This window comes from Patagioenas fasciata, chromosome 7 (genome assembly GCF_037038585.1).
Source record: "Patagioenas fasciata isolate bPatFas1 chromosome 7, bPatFas1.hap1, whole genome shotgun sequence".
In the NCBI taxonomy this organism is placed as follows: Eukaryota; Metazoa; Chordata; class Aves; order Columbiformes; family Columbidae; genus Patagioenas; species Patagioenas fasciata.
Window position 1 is genome coordinate 32773096 of NC_092526.1, and position 22927 is coordinate 32796022.

The 22927-nt window shown below is 35.9% G+C and overlaps 1 protein-coding gene across 1 annotated transcript in view; it reads left to right on the forward strand.

Annotated features, from left to right (window-relative positions):
• The window catches only part of LOC136103181 (sperm-associated antigen 16 protein), a 50956-nt gene extending 28328 nt beyond the window's left edge, over positions 1 to 22628 (forward strand). Inside the window, exons 9-10 of the mRNA XM_071811280.1 lie at positions 486 to 634; positions 22224 to 22628. Of these exons, the coding sequence (XP_071667381.1) occupies positions 486 to 634; positions 22224 to 22262 (188 nt within the window). The 3' untranslated portion in view covers positions 22263 to 22628. The remainder of the gene's footprint in view (positions 1 to 485; positions 635 to 22223) is intronic.
• Positions 22629 to 22927: the final 299 nt, after the last annotated feature.

Consider the following 22927-nt stretch of genomic DNA (forward strand, 5'->3'; position numbering starts at 1 on the left):
ACAGCTATGTTACCTGCTTAGGATTCCTTTGAATTAACTATCCATAAATAATACCTTGTTTGAAAGGTGGGTTCGGAGAAAGTGCAGGGGAGTAAAAGGGAATGCAGACTGTAAATTGGAAAAATGTATCAGTGGTAGATATTGGATAGCACGTAGTGAGATGATGGTTCTGGCTCTCTAAGGGAAAAGAAGAATTATATTCATTTTACTGTGACTCTTGTACTGCAAGATTCAAAATCATTGCTGCAAGTTGGGGGCAAAATCTAGGGTACCATTAGGTAAGCTGAAATAGGTCATAACAAAATAATTTGTGGAGCAGAGTTACATAATTTATATTTATGGCACAGTAACCTGAATTTCTTTAAATTAAAAGTGGTGTTTCTTTTAGAGTTTCACATACCTAGCTAATATTGAGTAGAGAGGCATATTCCAGAAGAGTAAGTAAAAAATGCATTCTGATTATATTTTTTGGTTTTATTTTATAGCAGGCCATGAATATCGAAGGAAGAAAGGGTTGGAGGGTCCCACTCAGAAAGCTCTTCGGGAAGCTAGGCAGCAAAAAATCCTTGATGCTGAAAGGTCTTCATGTGATCCAGGCAAAAACAGAGAGAAGAGAGGCAAGAGATATCCAAAGGTATGCAGCATTCTTTTCAGTTGCTCAATATCTCACCCAAAGTACGCTTTAAACTTTTCCTAAGCTGTGGTGAAGGATACCTGTACAACAAGACTGAAAGAACTCTGTCATTTGTAGTGACAAATGCTTAGTAAAAGTAAACAGGACAGGTAAGTAATGGGGGTTTTATTCTTAATATGAGTTTCTATTGCAACTGATTTTTCAGGGAATAATTGGAACTTTGATTAGTTGGAGCTGGTATGCTACTTTTTGAGAGTGATGTAATCACGCTGCAGAGGAAGAGCACTGGCTATTAAATTCTTGTTGCTCTATTAAGTTTCTTTTTTTACCAGAGAGATTGTGACCTATTCTGAAGTGCTTGTAAACGCTTCAAGCATTTCAATCTGTCTGGTTCAGTTGGGTCTAAAAGGTATAACATATGGGAGACCAAGGGAAAAAAAGTTATTTCTGAGAAATCGGTTTTTTCTTAATAGTCAAGGAAAGTTTCTAAGCTTCAGTATACTAAAGCTGTGTTACTGTTTCAGTGTGGAAGTTGTGTAAAATCAAAATTCCACTCAATTTTTTAAAAATTTATTTTCAAAATGAGCTAATTATTCTGCTTGGTTTGTTTATTGAGATTACATTTTGGGACTATATAACAGTGCTTTTTATTTATGCAAATCAAGGTAAACATTCTAATATCTAAAATTTCTTAGGCTTTTAAAACTGTTACTGTTACAAAACTGGTCTATCTTTGAGAACCACAGTTAAGAGTTTAAACTGTTTTTTGAGCTTTTGTTTATGTTGATGTAGTTGGAATCGGCTTCAGTCTTCCCTGTCTCCAGAGAATGTATCAGATTTATTTTTTGTATGTTTCTATCTGGGTTTTGCAGGGACATGTTTTCTGGCAGTGCACCTCTCCTTTGATAAACCTAGTATTCTATTTTGTTTTTCATCCATTTTCATTCTGCTGAACCTGAAATAAATACATATATATATATATATATATATATATATATATATATATATGTATTTTTATATATATAAGTATTTATATATATATATAAAAATACATATTTTTATATATATATATTTTCTGTTGCTTTCTGAAATACTTAACCACATATTTGAAATAATTCTTTGTGCTGTCTACCTACCTATCAGTATCTGATGATTACTGAGGCACCTGCCAGTCAATCCATCTCCACTTTTGGAGTTTTTCATTCAGGGGTTAGAAACTTCCATCTCAGACTTTTAGGTATTGTTTTTATTTTGACTTGTGAACAGATGAGAATTTCTTTGCTGATCAATTTTTTTTGTTGTTCCTGTGTCTACTGAAATAATTGGAATTTTTATAGTGAACTTCAGAATATATAAACTCTACACAGGTAGCATGCCTGTCTGGCTCTTTCTTGTTCTTTGAAATTCATGAGCACTGTTATTTGCCTGGTTCTGGCCAGCAGCTGTGTTTCTGCAGATCTTGAGTTTCCCAAGTGAGTCCTACCAGAGGCCCTGATGTCTTTATTTAATCAATGGATTAGAAAACTGGAGCAGCTCCAGAAATAAGACGTTAGAAAATACGGGCATGTTTGAATGTATTAGACTTTACCAGGGCTAAGCAATTATGTAAAACTTTAGGTGTGAGTCTAACATGATTTACAACAATGAAACAATACCTTTTTTCACTTGAAATTTTCTGCATGTATTATTTCTAAATATTTTCTCTCTCCTAACAAAGGATACTCCCTTTGATACTGCATGTGAATTGTCTTATTTCTTAGACTGTTAGAAGTAAATGGCAGAGGGAATGATAAGGCTGTAGGGTGTAAAGGGGGGAGTTAAAATTGTTTCAAAGAAAGATACTCATGAAATTCTCTCGTGTAGTGCATGCTTATTGAACTGCAGTTCGAAATTACTTTTTTTCTTTAAAACAGTGCATCCTTACTCATCAGTTTAGTTGTATTTGTTCCAGTCCAAAGGATTAGGTACACGTGAGTGCCTTGCGTGCCTTAGATTGTTTTAGGTGATATTTGGAATCAAACTCCTATGTGGTGCCTCAAATCTTTTGACGTATCTCTAACAGTCTCTTAAATTCTGCTGTGTTTTCTGTGACTTATGTTCTTACAATGATTCAACATGGTGTTGTCTCTAGTGAAGTGTGTACCGAAAAATAATATTCTCATTTATAGTAAGTAAAATAACACTTTAAGTGCTTGTGTTTGTTGGGGTGTGGTGTTTGGGTTTTTTTTTAGGGGTTAAAATTGACTTACATCTATTCAGATTAACATTATGCTTCGTTTAAATTCTCTTTATACCACAAAGGAATTAAAAGTCAGGCCATAAATTGGTCAGTTTCTGGAGTTCATGTAAAGAATACATAGAAGAAAAGAATGCAGTTAAAAATCCGGTATCCAAATAGTGCATTTATGACAAAACAGAGAAAAAGAAATCTGACAATATGAGAAATCTAGGTAAAATTTACTGCGAAATGTTGCTTAGCTCTTTTGAGTAAGTGTCAGTTAATCTTTAAAGCTTACAAAATTTGAGTGAACTTTTTATCCAATTTTAAACTTTAGGCATTTGGATTATATCACGTTTAGTAAAAAGGAAATATATTTTGTCATGAAATTGTATCCTTGAGACAAAATTATAGATGTCAATATTAACTGTACTGTTACATAGGTGTGAACTATGGTGATGAAAATGATTTATAATCTGTTCTGTGTCTTGGAGCTAAATAGTGATCTAATAAATGCCTGTGCTTATTTTTAAGTAGATGCAAATATGACTCATAGCTGAGCTAGAACATTTACTTGAAGGACAGACATACGTTGGGTTATTGTAATATCCTATAAAAGCTGACACATAATTTAAAAACTAAGGTCCCTTTGATAAGAAGTTTATCACTGAAACAGTGAAAAAGCAACTGGAATTTTTCTGAGAGAGAATGTATTCTCCTGATTTTAAAATCTTTGTTACAAGACTCAATTAAATTATACAGTAACAGGCAATTAAGCTAAAGTGTTTATATAGCTAGCCCTTAATATGCCACTATCAATAGCATTAAATATTGTTAGGTTAAGAATGTGCATAGATAACTGCTTTAACCATTTAAATTAATTAAAATGCACTCACACATCATTAAAATTATAGAGAACCATTCATAATATCATTTTTTCATTATCCTGTTGAAATATATTTTTCCAATTTTTATATTTTTATTCTCTGAACTTCCTCACAGAGTACATGCTATGTTTGATTGCTTTTATTAGTTATTAGCAGGGTGACTGCAGCTTCTTTACATTTGGTAAATTCTATTTCCAAATATGTATTGCAACACAATCATATTTTCTGAATTTTTATTTGATGTAAAACTTTATTAAAAGGTCTACTGGACATTTCTGGAGTAGAGGTGTTACATATTTATTTGGAACAGATTTGGAAATTATGGCCAATGATACATTAAAAAACAAAAGTTGATCGGAGGCAGCTCGGCGGGTCCCGATTAAGTGAAATCTTGGAGGTACAGAGAAGCCTTTTTTTTTTTTTTTGGGGTTTTTTCTCTTAATCGGGAACTTTTGTTCTCAAGACACCCGAAAGCTCCCGGCAGCCCTTGCGAGAGCAGCTGATGTGGAGTGAGCATTACTGCGGCAAGGGCGATCACATCCCCACCACTCGCCTTGAAAAAGCCTCCGGGAGGACAGCAACACGTCGCTGCCCACCAGGCACTAGAAGGGGCAATCAGCTTGTGATGTGGGTGAGTAGCACCCACGCTGTGCTGCGGCAGCGGCTGTGGTAACTTGTGCACTAGGGTGTAGAGGTTGTCACCTTTTGCTAGTTAGACTCTCTCACCTGTTGCCACTGTCTTATACTGTTGTCGACCATGGTCTCGACCAATGGTAGAACAAGGGGTAATGAGTTCAAACTGCAACACAAGATGTTCCACTTAAATTTGAGAAGAAACAACTTCTCAGTGAGGGTAACAGACACTGGAACAGGCTGCCCGTCAGTTTTGTGGAGTCTCCTACTCTGGAGATGTTCAAAACCCGCCTGGACACCTTCCTGTGTAACCTGATCTGGGTGTTCCTGCTGCAGCAGGGGGATTGAACTAGGTGATCTTTTGAGGTCCTTTCCAATCCCTAACATTCTGTGATTCTGTGAAAAAACCCACAAAAAATAGCTAAACCAAAAGTGAAATCCAATGATAACGCAAACATGTAATAGCTTGGGTAATTATTAAGACTTGGGGTCAAAATATCACATGTAAATGTGTGTAAATGTGTTCCTCCTCAGTTCTATGGAAGAAAGCGTACAAAATTTAAAAGGACTACTGGTACTGTGCTCTCAAATAGAAAGGAAGCTGAAACCAAATGATTACTTAATCAGATCGAGGAATTTTGGGACAGAATTGGAAAGATGAAGTCCCAAAATTATTAGGCACGGTCACAAATGAAATAGGTAATCATTGTGTGTTTGTAGTGAGGTTACCAAGAATGCACTGATTAGATATTCAATAGAGAGATGATGACTGACATCATCCCAGATAATACAAGAAATATATATTTCTACAGACCTTCAGTGGTACAGGAAAACTCCAGACAGGTAGCTGAGAACACAGGTAGCTAAGAAGATATAAAATCGCAATCTAGAGAAGGAAAAAGAAGATACAATGCCTGTACTTCAAATGAGATAAAAAGTAGAAACTAAGAAATTATAGAGTAGACAATGTGACTTACGTTACCAAATTAATTTGTAGTGAATAAACGAAATTTTATCAACCATTGAGGAAAAAACAGGGAAAAAAGTAACAGTGAAAAAGGATTTGTAAAGAAAAAAATGTTTTAATCCAGTCTAAGTTATATGTATATCAGGATAAGAGGGCTCATGGATAGAAGAATAATGAATATTGTAACTTTATCTTATTCTTAAGATACAGGAGCTCTTATGTTTTTAATAAGGCTTTGGATGCTGGCTCACAGGTCGTTCCTATTTGCAGCTGTGGAAATCTGGCTGGACAGAAACTTTCCTAAATTACTGGAACACAGACTGGAAACATGCAGATACGTTGAGTAGGCTTTTGCCGGGGTATGTTGTCATTATGATCTGGAAAATGGAACAGAAAATATGATGATTAAACTTGCAGACCAAGTGAACTGGGTTTGGTGAGGGTAGAACTGCAAGTGCAACTGAGGACAGGAGTGCAGCTCAAAACTTGACCTATTGGAGAATTGATCTAAAGAAATAACATACAGTGTAAGAAAAGGTGTGAAATTCTACCTTAAAAAAAGATCGAATGTACAAATACAGAACAAGAAACAGTTGATCGAATACCTTTTAGAATAAGCTCTAGGGTTTGTATAAAACAAGCTTAGCATGAGTTAACAGTGACATGATACTGAAAATTAGCTGAATACCATATTGCAGCATAACCCAGGAATATTGTGGAGAATGTGGAATATTCCTCTTGCTTTGTTAAGCTGGCATGTAGTTCTGGCTGCAGTGTTGTGTTCAATCTGATCACAGCTCTTCAGGTGACAAGTGAAGTATCTATAATAGAGCAATAAGAACAATTACAAGTCTGTGAATGTAACTGTCAAAGAAAAGGTGATAAGAGAAATTGCATAATCTACAGAAAAAGAAATAAAACACAAAACACTAAAGGGAGAACAGGATACACCTTAAAATTTATGAGAATTCTGTTAAAAACAAACAAACTCATGTTGGAATGAGAAATAATAGAGTAGAAATCCAAGAAGGAAGATTCAGATTATATATTAAACAAAATTTATAGTAAATAGTGGAATAGATTGTCAAGAGAGTTTGTGTTAGTGGAATAGGAAAGACAGATTTTTCTGAGGACTAACAAAGGTGCAGTGTTCCCTTGGGAAAGGAAATGTACTGATTGACCAGCAGAGGATCTGTTTAGCTGGCATTATTAGTTTGATTTCCCCAAAAAATTGTACTTAAGGAAAGAAACACTCTGCATCACCTTAAAGGAACAGCTGACTTCTGACTTTCTATTAAATAACAGGAATATCAGACTAAGTTTGTTTAATCCCTGTTAGACTTGCTGGGTGGGGAGGGGGGAAGAGCTCTTGTTGGTGCCTGCAGGTGGGGACATCTCCAGCAGCTTTGCCAGTGGGGGTAGGGAGGCTTGGGAACCCAGGGTCAGACTGAGCTCTGGAACAAGTGCAGCATTCACAGCTTCTTGCCAGTGGGATTGTGATCCACGTACACAGTGGGAGCTGGTGTTAGTGTCATGGAACTGGATACTGAGCAGCAAAGACTATGTAGCTTTAGAATATGTTGCCTATTTACTTCTGTTTATGGAATTAATGTTCTGTGAGTCAAATATTAAGGATATGATCCAAGATTACCTGGATGTAAGCTAAAAAGTGTTCTTTAGTTGATTTTGATGGACGTCAGTTTAAAGGGATTAGATATTTTGTTAGGTGTACTTTTTTTTTAAACCCTATAGACTTGAAAATGGTAAAAAGAAATGTTTTTTTTTTAGATGAAATCCATGCTTTTAATTTTGTGCATGATACTCTGTAAGTAATAGATGATGTGATGATGGCTTTAGTTTTAGGCTTTGTCTAAATGTGTTTTTAAATGACAGGCCTACATGGAGAAAATAAAGTGTTTCAGAATGTTAGCTACAAATAAAACTGTATATCACAATATTTATACGTCTGTAAAAAAGATCTGTAAAAGACAACATAGATACAGTTTTCCATCCGTCATTGCAGCTCTGTTAAATCCAGGTACCCAAAGCTGTGCATCTCCAGAAATAGATAGTTTGATTTTTGAAGCCATTAGTCCCTGATAAAATTACCTTGCAGATCATCCTAAGGATGTCTATGTGCTAAAGAATTTTGCGTATTTTGAGTCATTACATGCTACTATGAATAATAAAATAACAGGCCCCTGAGACTGAAAACAAATGTGGAAGAATGTTGGAAAGCAAGATGCACTATTAATATATTTCTTTCTGTAGATGCACATAAATAGTGACAGATTCTAGAATAATAGCCAGTGTTCTGTGGGGCTGTGAATCTCACTCTTGCTATAATCATTTGCAAAAATTGCTGATAATAAAACTTCAATTTCCTAGAAAAGGGACCTAGTGAAATTATATTTAACTTAAGAAAAAAACTTTGAATGTTGCTGAGATAATATGGAAAAAATGATATTAAGAAAAATCAAAATACTTTAAAGTTTTTGGTTTTATTGTTGTTGATAGTGGTTGCTGTTGCTGTCTTCCTCAGGACAGGCAGCCCTGTCAAATGGGGAGAGTTGGGAACTGTTGTATGTAAGGGTTTGCTTTACCCCCCAGGAGTTCCTGCAGTGCTTTCTCTCATTCACTTGAGGCTTTACGATAGGATTTGACTTTGCACAGTTTAAAAGGGAGCTCCACAACAGAACAAAAGCTTCCATGAAAAGCATGCACAGCAGGTGGTGAAATAATGCTTGTACAACTATCAGTAATGTCAGCTTTGTTTGGCCTTTGAGACCATAATTGAGTTATTTCATTAACTCTGTTTTCCCTTTAATTAAAGCATCAAAACCTTGAAGTTTCTCTTGGAGATTGTTTGGGAATTTCAGAGGGCTCAAGAAGGAGAATGCTTTAGTTGTGCTTATGCTTTCACTGGCAAATATATACAGTGCTTACATCGCATTATTTTTGCAACATGCTGGGTGAAATACCACCAGATGGGATTCTACTGGTAAAATGTCTCTGTGCAGTTGTACTGCTGTTTTGAATGGTACCTCTTACCAAGGTGTCCCTTCTGTTAAAGGAAAGAGAAATTGCTGCACAAGACATATGGCAGTGCATGCTTGCCCATGTACCTTCATTGTGATGTTATTGTTGCAAAGTTCATTACACTTGAAAAACTAAATTGCACAGAAGTCTATTTGCAATTATAATTCTTCTAATATTTAAGGTCGGTTTCATAATAAAAATCTTGTAATGCAAGAGTTGGGAAGAGTTGCATAATAGTTTTTGAACCCTAAGTACGTAGTTTTGGTTTCCAATACAACAAAGGAATGATCTAGTTAGATATTTCGGGGTATTGATAAAATACACCTAAAATAGTAATTTTAATTGATATACAATTGTAAATTGAAGTGTTCAGAATGACAAATATATCTGAATTGGGGGAACAATCACCACTGTATTTTTAAAGAAATATTCTTCCAGAAGAAATATTTGCAGTACAAAATCCAGCAGCTGACTTACATTGGTGTTCAGGGATGAGGTTAAAAGGAACTACTGCATCATCTCAAACAAGAAATAATAGATTGAATGAGGCCAAAGTTAACAATACTAATTGTTTTTTGTTTTTCCATTTTAATGTAGTTTGGCTTAAATTACTCATCTATGAAACTGGATCCCTTTCAAGTTACTGAAATGTGATTGAAATATGAAATAAGCACTTAGACCACTAAAATCTGGAAGGAAGGGCTCAGGTGCTCACTAACTGTGATATTTATATTTTAAATTAACTATTCAATATTACATTACGGATTTTAGTGTTACAGTCTTTTTTCCAATATTTAAACAAAGCCTTTGCATATGTAAACATCACTTTAAGGAAAATGAAATTCAACATTAGCATTTAGTTTTCATGGTAACGAATCTCTCTAACATACCAGAATTACCCTGGCGGGAACATGCACCACCTCACCAAGTGCAGGGTTGTTTGTCTTGTGTATTCATACTACTTCTGGGAGTAAAAAGTACTGTCTTAATTGTTTCTATTTGAATGCAATGAAATGAAATGCTAAGGCTCTATTTCAAACAGTTTATGAATTAATAATCAGACTGTTTCCTCCAGAAAATTTAATTATTTTTCATTAGTGTCACATAGTATGAAGATAATGTTAATGGGTCACAGAACTTTTCATAATTGAATTTCCAGTTCAAATCTAGGCCTGGTAGGTTTGATCATGATTTGATAGGTGTTGTATAGCCATGGATTTGTTGATCTTCTCTTACGTGCAATGACCATAGTGAAATCTCTGTCAGCAGGGAGGCTGAGGTCCGACAAAGTACTGAAGATTTATAATCTTCAGGAGAAACACCACTGGGATGCAGAGAAGCTGTTAATGGCCTTTCGATGTTATCCAAGAAAGATCCTCTGAGATTGCTGCCCTTCACCTCCGTTCATACTTCCCTTGTCCTTAACACCAGCTCATTTTATACAGATCACTGAACAATTGTCAAATGATAACACCTTCACTCCTGTCAAGTAGGAGTTTTGCTTTCCTGAGGATGGGTTCCTTGGTGAAAGATTTCTGTTGGAAACTAATCTGTAATGATGTATATACACATGGATTTTTTTTTTATGCCAGTGGAACAGGGAGAACTTCACAGACTGATGTTTAGACAATAAAGGTGGATCAAATCTGCTGTTACTAAATGCAACCAGTTGTATAAAGCACAACTGCTCAACAGTGTACCTGAATAACAGGATATAATTGTGGGTGCTTTTGTATTATATTGCAAAAGTATCTGGTTTTATGTAAGTGCAGTTTAATGTATTACTGTGGAGTTTGGCTGTCATCTCTCAGAGCTTTGTTCTTGGGGCAGAAATGTGGAATGTGTGTTCGAGGGTGTGTGGAGGGGTGTTGTGTGTGTGGTTTTTGGTTTTGCAGGGTGTGTGTGTGGGGGGCAATCGAAATTTTTCGCCTCCCTAAAATAATGCTTTTTCTCTTTCCTTTCACTCCTGCTTTCTTCTCTGTAACAGCTACCCTTCTCTTTCCTACTTCTACTTTTTTTGTAAGCACTCTAAATACTTTCAACTAAGGTGCTGAATTTAAAAGTTATTTACACAAATTTGAAAGTCTAGTATAGAATTCTGTTATTCAAAACAGGCCAGTGATAGCTGTATTACAATATACTCAGCAGGTGGCTTCAGTTTCCATGTCTTTTGTATACATTGTAACTTTTTTCTGTATTTATGTTTACAAGTTACCATCTTGTGTATATACAGTTCAGATAATGTGCTCTATATTGTAAATCATCCAAAGCAGATCAGCCAATCAGACACCTAATTCACTACACATCTGAAGCTGCTTTTATTTTTGTGGGAATGTTTCACTTATGGTAGAAAGCAAAACCTACCAGATGTTTCTGTGGTACCTGTAAAGAAATTGTTCTCATAAAGCAATACAGCAAAACCTGGGATCAGTTGCTGTGATTAAATTTGTCGATCATTTTCCCCAAATTTTGGTAGGCTAAAGAGTAAAAGAACAAATAAACAAGGAAAAATCCCTGTACTTAGTCACATGTACCAGTGGTGTTTGTTAATGTGTGTATTCTCTGGGTACGCTATATTTCCACACTTTTGATGGTTAGAGTACTTTGTTTTGGTTAGAGTACTTAGCTCTTGGACCTCATTTAGGAACAATACATATAGCTATGACATCTGTCTTGGCTGTTTATATATGTTTTTTTCATGATCATTGCCTAAGAAAATGGCCATAAAAGGATGTTTGTAATAGTGAAGCTATTAAAAATACTCCTCCTTCGCTCTTCATGCAAAAATCATTGATATGCTGTATGGTATGCATGCCCTGGCTTGGACCCAGTAGAAAAATGATTAGAAAAAGAGCAGCACATCTCCATGTTAATGTCATAGTTAGGGAAAATACCGCAATTATGTGTTTCAGCATAGATCACAGGTTTGGTGAATGTGAAGATGTCGGATTATCCTTGGTTTTGCTTTATTACAAACATGAAAAATAGTATTGAAGATAGAGATGGAATAGGAGAGATTTTTAGTTTTGAAGATTATCCTTTGGTAAAAAGAACCCTATTTTGAGTTTGGATACTCACTTGGAGTTTTTGATATACAGTCAGCTGTTAAATGATCGGTTTTGTCCAAACAAATAGTAATTTGAAAGAGAGATTCTCTTGAGTCCCAGCACATAAGACTGTGGCAGCTTTTTCTTCTGCTGACTAAACTTCCCCTGTTCTGATCTGGACCCTCCAGTGTCTCTTCTCTTTTGTGAAATCATAGTGTATGGCTAATTTTTTGCCTGCCACCAAAGCTTTGGACAACCATTGTACCTAGAATTCCTTTGATCTCAAAAATCCACCCAGGCTAAAATAGTTTTGGAAATAATAAGAGAAGCCAAAAGGGCTTTGTTGGCATGATTGTTTATTTATAGAGCTTTGTTTTATTTTAATGGAACACAGCCTATTATGTACTAATAAAGTATTTTAGGAACTGTGTAAACAAAAAGAATGAGAGGAGAAGGCAGACAGTATTTGGAAAATATTTAAGGTTAATTGGATACATCCTGTGTTGTGTTCTATAACTCCTGTATTCTTTCTAAAAACACAACCAAATAAATTTACTTTAATGTATTCTTACCCTTGGTGCTATGTTAACTGATTTTTTTGTCTGAGAATCATAGCAAGGATGTCTTTATGGTCTGTGTGTTGTTTATGTCCATTTTCACCAGGATACACACCCGTAAGCCTTCAGCCACCATCTGGTGATGTGTCCAATCAGGCAGCCGCAGTGGCAGCAAAACGGGCTGTACGTGCCAAAGCTGGTCTGAGGAGCTTGGCCCAAACGTGCCAACACCCATGCAGAAGACTATTCTATTCAGCTAAATCAGCTACTCAGCGATGCATTAGATTACCTTAAATTTTATACCTTCTGAAACAGTCCTTCTCTGTTTCTTTAGAATACAAAGTTTGTTTTCTTAAGTAACTTATGAATGTCAGAAAGGCTTTTAAGTTGGAGATTTGGAGCTATAAATATTGTTCCTAATATTACAAATCCTGTTTTTATTACTTTAAGAAATCTTTTTACTAATTGGATTCATTCATCATGAATTTCATGCCAGAAGTTACTGTAATAAAACTAATGAGAGGAAACAAGAGAAGGGTAACTTTTTTGTTTATCTTCCCAGCCAAATGTATTTGAATATGATTTAAGTATGCCATTGGATTGTTCTAGTCAATATATTAATGACACAGCTGAGATCTGATTTTATTAGTGCTATCTTTCTGAGTCTGCATCAACTCTAATTTGTCTATTTTAGCTACACAAGTATGTGCTACTGTTTTACTAATGATAGTTGATCTACTTGTAGTTTAGCATCTTAACGTAATATAGTTGCACACCCCATACATGTAAGCCATTTACTAATGGCTTTTCAGGTTTCCATTTTTTTTCTTCTCAAAATAGTATCTATACGTTTAGCAGAAGTTAGTATCTAAAGACCTGCAAAGGTGTGTAGGTTCTTTGTCACAGAAGTTAGTAGGACTAAATGCCTAAGTGCTTTTGAGAATTTAAGGTTCATATGCTGGGACTGGGTTAATATTATTGTATAATAATTTTTCTAACCATGATAAAGAGTTAAACATCCCGCTTTTGTTCAAAGCCAGCTGTTATTATACCATTATATAATTTTATGGTAATCTAGTCTCTTAATATTCAGTTAAACAGATCTAATAGTGTGTTGCCACTGACAAGGTTCTCTTTTTCTGCCTTTTTTTTTCTTTTCTGCTTTCTCCTTTAATTTTTTTGCAGAGAAAAAAGTTTTTCTAGTGGTGGTTTTCTGCCAGTTTACATAAGTGAATGGGTTCACCCTGGGATCACAGCAATGCCATTCAGTGCCATGGGAGGTGAAACTGAATTGCTGTGTGTGAGGACATGGGATTGTCTCTGGCTGTTAGATCAGTATGTTACGTGAAATCTCATTCTCGTTTCCTGTTCGTGGTATAATAGGTGACAGTTTTGGGGGGAATTTAAGTTTGTGATGATTCCTACAGAATCCTAAAAGCCTTTCTACATCTGAGACAGAATTCTGCTGAAGTTGTTGAGGAATGTGTGAGCTGATCGAACCAATGGTGAGAGTTGGTCTAGTTGTAAAGAGACCTTCACACCTGTATGCTTCTTCTATAATTTTCTTCTGAGTGTTACATGTTCTGTCTGGTCCTTTTCAAATAACACAGTCAGGTTTACCTTGATTGGCGATTTTTTTGCTTTGAGAAAGCTGAAATTTGAGCTTTATGATAAAGACTACTGTATGAATTATTGCATTTTACCTATTAAAGTGTGCATACAAGGTACAAATATGGAGACTGTAAATACCACTGTAAAACCCATATTGTTTATATAGTGAGACTTTCTGTTCAGTGCCTTTGCTATAGGTATTTGTACTGCTGCTCTTGGCTGTTACTTCAAAGGCTGCTGGTTTTTTTTGTGGTTGTTCTCACAAACCCCAGGGAATATCTAGGTAATTCTGTGCTGTTTTATTCCCATGTCTGTTATGCAGTGTATATATTTAACAGATTTTTTTTAACTCCAGAGAAAGGATAAGTATACATTTAATTGTGGGAATGATAGAAACCGAGAGAGGAATTATGTTTGTTTTAGTGAGTAGTTGATCTGTAATTCTGAATGTAACAGTTGTTTTTTCCATAGTACAAAAAAGATCTCTGCAGTACCTTAAAAAAATCACCAGTGTGATTGCAGTAAATTTGAGTCTGATCTGGAGGCGGAGTATTACAGAATTTCATCAGTTAAGGGCTGGAATTTGGAGACTTTATTAGGATTTCCTTCAGGGCAAATACGAAAGAGGTCCAGAGGTACATTTTATGGATGAAACATTACAGGCCTTTTATTGGATGTGCAGCAATGGCTGTGTTCACATAGAAGAGATCTTTAAAAACATATTAAATGCCTTTAGTAACTGCAGTTCCTTTGAGTAAAACTGGTATTGGTTTTTTTCCAGTGTTACTGTGTGAAAGCTCTCACCAAAGACTGACTTCAGTGCCTGCAGACTGAAGGCTATGCTCTAAGGTGGATTTCTTTGGAGTGTCCACTTCTCAGCTTGTTTTTTCCCAGTAGTGTCTCGCTCCCGTTACATCCGGACTGCTTTTTTGTTTTTCTAAAACTCTTCTTATCCAGAATTTCTCTCTAGAAATATTCTGTGAATTAGAACAGGCTGGTGGAACTTGTTGTCAGACAAATTTTTAATTTTTCTGTGTAGTGTTGGGTTTCATCTTTTTCTCCATTATAGATTCTTTAAGCATTAGAGTCAAAACCATGGCCAGTGAATTCTGTGGGCTTTCACACGCTTGCATCTCATAACTGACCGTAGCACTCCTCTGAGCCCACAGAGGTATATTGATATATAACACTCTGAAAAATTAATAAAGCTAATGCCTACATTCTTCGTGCTCATCTGTTACTGTACCTACTGATGAATGAAATTTGACATCTCCAATAAAAGCTCTGAAACTGTTAAGTCAGTTCCCAAGTGCCTAGGTTTAGAATGAAATTGCAAGTTGTCTGTGAATGAGCAGTTGTGGAGAAAAGTTGTCAGATATTCCCTCTGACTGTCAGAGTGGGTGGAACAGCTGCTGTGTATGAAGGAGTAGCTTTACATTTTGAAGAGGGACACCAAAAAAGACAAATAGAATCCAGTTCAGTTTCAATATTGGGTTGGTTTGGAGGGGCTAATGGTAATAAAAAGCAATACAAATTGTTACTTGCATTCTTACTAAGGATATATGATTTTGATTACAAAAACCTTCAGATCTATTGGGTAAACCCTTGCTGGTTTTCAGAGTAAAACTCAGTTTATGTCCCCATGCCATCTGTCCTAACTCACATAAACAAGTTACTTTTATATTGAGAGTACATGGACTAGGTTTCAAGAATTAAATAAAATATTTTGGTTCTTTTATATCCCATATGTAAGAGCAGTATTTCAGTTTTGTAGCTTAGGAGTTCAGTGTTACAAAAACTAATTCCATTCTTTCATCTCCTTCTATACTAAGAAACTGCCTCAGTGAGATTGTGCTAGACATCTGTGGATACTTCTGAAGATGTCTTTAAGATGTAAAAGTGACTCATGAAATGGAGAGCTAGAATAATACAGAAAACTAAAAAGTGTATATGATTAGTACATTAAAAATTTGTTGTACAAATCAACTAAATAAGATTATGGTAAACTCTGACATGAAACCTTAAACGGATAATCATCAAATGTTTTCAGATAAGCTTTTTGTTTCCTCATAAGCTATTTAGCATTTTGATATGTGACTTGGGGGGTGAGAGGAGGACTGGAGGAAAGCAAATGTCACTCCAGTCTTCAGAAATGGCAGGAAGGAGGACCCCGGTAACTATAGACTGGTCAGCCTTACCTCCATCCCCGGGAAAGTGATCTCAAGGCATATCAAGGACAAGAGGGTCATTAGGGGCAGTCAACATGGCTTCACCAAGCGGAAGTTGTGCTTGTCCAACCTCATTGACTTTTATGAGGACATAACAAGGTGGATGGATTATGGCAGGGTGGTGGATTTGACTTGACTTGACTTGAGTAAGGCATTTGACACAGTCTCCCACAGCATCCTTATAGCTAAACTGAGGGAGTGTGGTCTGGATGATCGGGTGGTGAGGTGGACTGCAAACTGGCTGAGGGGAAGAAGCCAGAGCATTGTGGTCAATGGGGCAGAGTCCAGTTGGAAGCCTGTATCTAGTGCAGCGCCTCATGGGTCAGTACTATGGCCTGTATTATTCAATGTATTCATTAATGATATGGACAAGGGAGTAGAGTGTACTATCAGCAAGTTTGCTGATGACACCAAGCTGGGAGGAGTGGCTCACATGCCAGAAGGCTGTGCCGCCGTTCGTTGAGACCTGGACAGGCTGGAGAGTTGGGCAGAGAAAAAATTAATGAAATATAACAAGGGAAAGTGTAGAGTCTTGTATCTGGGTAGGAACAACCCCAGGTTCCAGTATAAGTTGGGGAATGACCTATTAGAGAGCAGTGTAGGGGAAAGGGACCTCAGGGTCCTGGTGGACAGCAGGATGACCATGAGCCAGCACTATGCCCTTGTGCCCAAGAAGGGCAGTGGCATCCTGGGGTGTATTAGAAGGGGGGTGGTTAGTAGGTCAAGAGAGGTTCTCCTTCCCCTCTACTCTGCCCTGGTGAGACCACATCTGGAATATTGCGTCCAGTTCTGGGCCCCTCAGTTCAAGAAGGACAGGGAACTGCTGGAAAGAGTTCAGCAGAAGGCAATAGAGATGATGAAGGGAGTGGAGCATCTCCCTTATGAGGAAAGGCTGAGGGAACTGGGACTCTTTAGTTTGGAGAAGAGGAGACTGAGGGATGACCTTATCAATGTTTATAAATATATAAAGGGTGAGTGTCAGGAGGATGGAGCCAGGCTCTTCTTGGTGACAACCAATGGTAGGACAAAGGGTAATGGGTTCAAACTGGAATACAAGCGGTTCCACTTAAATTTGAGAAGAAACTTCTCAGCAAGGGTAACAGACACTGGAACAGGCTGCCCAGGGAGGTTGTGGAGTCTCCTACTCTGGAGACATTCAAACCCGCCTGGACGCCTTCCTATGTAGCCGCATCTGGGTGTTCCTGCTCCAGCAGGGGGATTGGACCGGATGATATTTCAAGGTCCCTTCCAATCCCTGACATTCTGTGATTCTGTGTGACATGCTGGAGATGTTTTATTTCATGAAGAGACCAGGGAGATTAGAAGAGATCTGGATCACTTAGTAAACTAAACAGAAAAAATATCTACTTTTTTACTTAAGTGTCTTTTAAAGTTATCTAGAAACATTTATATGGAGCAGTCCTTACTGTAAAGAAGTAATGACAAATAAATGTTGTAAATGGTTGAACAAGGTGTCTGTATGTGGGGCTTTGCTGAAGACAGTGATGCAGTGCTAATGAGTCTAAGGCAAGCAATATTGAGGAAAGGTAGGAAAATGTTGTTTTTTCTGTATATGATAGTAGAATGATTAGGGTAGAAAATATGAGGCTAGCAAAAAATCTGAAACATGTCCCATTATGCAGTCTGTTTAGTTTCAAAAATGTAAGGAGTGTCTTCATCATTGGCTGTGATTATCTACAAAGGGAATGAAATATCTTCCTAATAGGACTGTTTATTTAGCAGACAAAAGTACAATAGGATTCAGTAAATGAAAATTGAATCTAAGGACATTGTGAGTTAGAAATAAAGTGTTGGCTTTTAACCGAGAATGTAGTTAGGCATTTCACAAATGTACAGGCAGTTACAGTAAATTCTTCAATCTTGAAAATGCTGATGATTTCTGAATAATGCCTTTTTAAAGCTATGTCTAGCTCCAGCAGAAATTAATTGAAGAAAGTGCAATAGCCTGAGTTTTATGTGATCCAAAATAAATTACTGACATTGTCAGGTCTGGCTTTATAATATGTTTTGTCGAATCTGGAACAGACAGACTTCCTTGCACCTAAAGGCAGTTTTTAGCAGTTTCAGTTTGAGTACTGGCACATTTGGAAGCCAGTCTGGCAGCACCTCACTTGCATCTTCTGTAGTATCCACTTCCTGCAGTGCTGAAAATATTTATACTGATTTACAGTGATAGATAATCAGTGTTATCACTAATTGATATAGTACTTATTGCTAACAGCTATTGTAATCAATTAATTAGCTTTTTATTGTAAAGAATCCATTACTCTTCGGTATTGGCAAGTTGAGTGCTCTGTACCCACATGTCAATGTACTCTTACAGCTTTGTTGTCATTATTTATCATCATGTGGAGCTTGGAATAATCATTATTACCTGTCCTGAAACTGAATCAGTATGAGTAAGTGCAAAGGGGACTAATATGGACAGCATCTGCAAAGGATAATTGCAAATAAATCAGTAACTAATGGTCCCTGAATGTGTTTACTAGTTCATTGTAGTGATATATGGATCCTTGTAAACCCTATGTGCCTTACACCAGCTATTGAGATGATTACAATATGTACTTTAGTCATCTGAAAAATAAGTGTATACTAGATACTCAGAGTATAAACACAAATTTTGAAGTTCCTGATAATTCCTTTAAAGTGGAGTATTAATTTCAGGAAAAATGAAACTCCTTTGTTAGTATTGGGAAAGTTAATAAAAGAATGGCAAAATTTAAAACTTATTTGAACTTCTATAATCAATATGTATCAATATTACTAGTTGGCAGGAGAACATTTAGGAGAAGATAAAGTTCAGGATAACATCAAGGCAACATAAATCATCAAAAAAATTTGTTTTTCCAGCCTTTTTGCAGTACATGTGTTAGAAATAAAATATTAAAAATAAATTCTGATGAACTGTACTTTGGAACATCTCTAGATGAATGTATCATCTTGTACTAGCTTCAAAGGTATTTTGTTCTCTGTTTTGGCCCTGCTGTTTCCATAAAGTTTTGCACGTGCACTCATGATGCTTTTTGGGTGGGAGTTGCTGGCACTGTTCATCCTCTCACATTTTGCACAGAATTTGTAGGGAAAGTACTCATAGATCTGGGACTCTAACAGTGTTTAATTTCTGCTGCTTAGCTTTAATAGACAGTCTATGTAAAAAGTCTGTTTAAAATTGCTAGTAACCCTGGGAAAACTGCATATAAGGTAGAAAACTGTAGCAATTTTTGTTTGCATGGAGTTTGAGTTTCATGGCAGATCCATCCAATAGCTTAATGTGAAGAAAACTGATCTTACTGTTATTTCAGCACTCTTAGACTTATAATATTGCCGTCCTGATCAACAGGAAGGTACTTCTTATGAAAGACACACCACTTGTGCTGGAGGAAGGAATTAGTGAAGAAACATTTGGCAGTATTTTGTAGCATCGAAACATTTTGATAGCTGATAAAACTGATGTTCATTTTAATTATGCTGTGGACTAAACTTCATAGTGACTTAACAAGCCTGTGTTGGGAAAATATTGTGAGTTATTTAGTAATTATAAATCAGCATTTGACATATCAGCCTTAAGCATGACAGGGCCTGTATGGGTAGCAGTCTTTTCACTTTCTATTTCTTTTAATCAACACTTATGTCAGGTAGCAACATTTTCTTTTTCCAGAGAAAAGTTATTTTTTGTTTTCTAGCTTGAAGAAAAACATCTACTACATGCAGTAATATTTAAAACTGGTAAATTATGATTCTTCCTCTTGCACGTTGGTTTTATATATGGCCACATACATACATGTGTATGAAATTTGTATATTCTGTATCTATTCAATACATAATCTTTAAGAGCTGTGATATAATTTAAAACATTTGATATTTATTATAGAGCAACGCGTTAGTCCTGCTGTTAAAATAAACCTATTTCTGTAAACCACATTTGGAAATGTTTTAGTGCAGTCTTACTACGTTTAAAGAGCCAGTGTTTGCCTACATAAACGTCTCATCTTCCCAGTCTACTGTGCAATTACAGTGTTCTTCTAACGTGCATTGGGATTCTGTACATATGGAGGTAGATTTTATATTTTCAGGTGTTCAGAGATCTTGTATATTCCTCAATGGATAGAAAAGGGGAAAAACAAACAAAGCCAAACTAACCAACCAACAAAAAAAAACCCCAAACAAACAATTAAAAAAACCCCACAACCCAGAGCTGGTGACAGTCAGGATGAACTTCAGGAATTAAAATATTTGAATGGAAAGACAATATCGAAGAACTAACCTGGTAATTCTGCAGAAATGTAATACTGATGATTATACTGTGTAAAAATACTAATTTTGTCTTTAAACTCATAAACGTTTAAATTACTTTGTTGCTCAGTAATTCTGGCAGAAGTAGATGCAAGCTTGATATTTAAAAAACTGTTTTAAAGCACATAGTGTAACTAAAAATCATTAAGACAAAATTTAGGCCAGAAGTTTTTTCCCCCAAAGATGGTTTATGGATGCAATAGCTACTTGTATGTCAGAAAACAGAAGGATCTTGATGTCTATCATATTGTCAACGTTACCTCTTTAACATGCGTAATGTATTTGTAGGGCATATGCAGCATGTGCTGCTGTACCTTAAGATATTGCTGAAGTTTAATTGCACTGCAATAAAAAATTAAATTTACAAATTAAAAGTATTGGTAGAAGTTTCTATATTTTATTGCACTACTGTTTATTTTAGCATTGATTGTAAATATAGTAGCTTTTTTAAGCACAGGCTTTTTAAAGAAAGGGATAGGGAACATCTCTGAGAATAGCACGTGGTTATTTGTGACTTACGAAACTGCTATGGACTATGAAGGTCCAGGCAACCAAATGCATGCCTTGTATCATAATTTATTGCAGCATTTTCATTAATGTTGTTTTGCTTCTCCTTGACGAATGATCAAACTGAGTTTTGTAAGTGTTTTCACTTGTTTATGCAAGACTCAGTTATGTGTACTTGTGCTGTACATCTGTATTGTATGGACATAGATATTGTTTTGTGCCTTGTAAAAGATGGATTATCTTTATAATTGGTAATACTATTTAGAAAAAACAAACAAGCATATTGTTAGGATGTGGCAGTGCTATGATGACAGAAATCAGGTTAACACGTTCAGAGTTGTTATCAATAAAATGGTACAAAGTTTATTCTTTCAGGTGTTATGATTTTATATTAATAATTCCCGTTAATGGTTATTGGAAGTAGATATTTTAAATCGAGGCATACCAACATTATGTAGACTTTGTATCTTAGAGTTGTTGTACTGAATTGCATAATTTTAAATTAAGAAATTAATTTTATGTATTAAGTTAAATTTCCACCATCAAGGAGTAGTAAGTTTCACATTGGGACTGTAACTGAACTCATCACTCAACTACTAGTATGTTCATGTACTTAGAATAATTTAACTGATTCCTCACTTTATTGACTCAGAGTTTTTTGTTGTGCTATATCCTGTAACAGACGAGGTAAAACAAAAGAGGGGATTAAAATACATTTGAGATAGCTGGGATGCTAGAAGTGATGGAAGAAGCTGCCTATAGTATTTCTGCACACCATAGATCCTTTCTAAGGTAGAACAGGTCTTCACTGAATAGTTTGAGGACTGTGCCTTCTCTGGAAAAATAATTTATTGAACTTTTTAAAGCTTAAGTATTGGTTTTCCATTCAGTGTGGGTGCAGAGTATCTTAAATCTACTAATTGTTCTGTAGTCAGTCTTGAGCAAGTGCATTCTGTGGTTCTCAGCTCTTGGTCATGACACTCCAAGCTCTCAGTCCTCAAAGCAACTCTGCCACTCTGTAGACATTTGTCTCTAGGTTATAAATTATGTTACAGTCCCCACATTTGACTGGCATATTTATCCTTAACAGCATCATCCAGAATGATATTGCTTTAAGCTGACAAATGCTTTACTAATGTATTTACTGAGAATTTAAGTCTTAGAAGAAAATGCTAAAGTAGTTTTCTTTCTGTACAGTTGGGCAATATGTTTTGCATATAGTTTTTTCTTTAATACTTTCTGAAATAATAGCAGTAAAGGTCCAGCCATAGTGCTAAAAATGGGAAGTTATTGTGTTTCGGTGATGGATCTTTTTATAATTGTTAGCTTACTCTTATTCTTCAAATATCAGATTATTAGTAATTGAGAAATATGGTTTTAATAGCCACAACGGAAGAAACAAAACAGTAGAGAAGTGCAGCAGCTTTCAGTCTTCAAATTTGTCCTTTTTATTGTAGACAAACCATTTCTGTAAATTTATCAGTGAGTACTAATGAGAGCTCTAGTCAAAAAGGTATCAAGTGTCTGTGGTATAGTTACGCATTTGTAATAGTACTACTTTCTCTTTTCTTCACTGCACAGGCAGCAGCTACAGGAAGACTTGATTTGGCAGATCCTTAAAACTGACATTGTCAGGAGCAGTTTGAAGTTCAAATTTACTTTTAGCACCAGTTCACAAACTGTCTGAAGAGCTGCATGAATACCTGAGTTCTGAACATGAAGACCGAAGAGTTTTACCGTTGCTTTTTTAATTAATCTGACTTTTACTACCTATTACATATTATCTTCATGCTTATTTTATTAGAAAAAGGAAAAATCGTCAGGGTTATAAACTGAATAAAGAGGATTTACGTGGTTAGAACCTTTGTAGGTGAGTTTTATGTTTTTTATTAGCCAGCCAAGCAAGATGTGGTATGCAATAAAAGTTTTACTATGCTCTCCTGCTATTGCTGTCAACTTGCTTTCCTTACATTTCAGATGTTTATAAAATAAGTATGGTTATGATTAAAATAGTAAAATAAAGTGCAAGTGTCTTGTAGTACAATTACTATAGACGCTGGAAGATGTTGAAATAGAGTTGTTTCAGTGTTAAGAATCATACAACATTGGCTACTGAGTACTTTGGCTACATGCTGTTTAGTGGGTGCACTGAAAGTCTTCATTTCTTTTGTACCATGTTAGAAAAGAATATTTTACTCCTTCAATTACAGAAAATATGAAAAATAAGATATAATAATGCTTGACTACTGTATTTCATATTAATTTTCTGTCACTCTTGCAGCCAA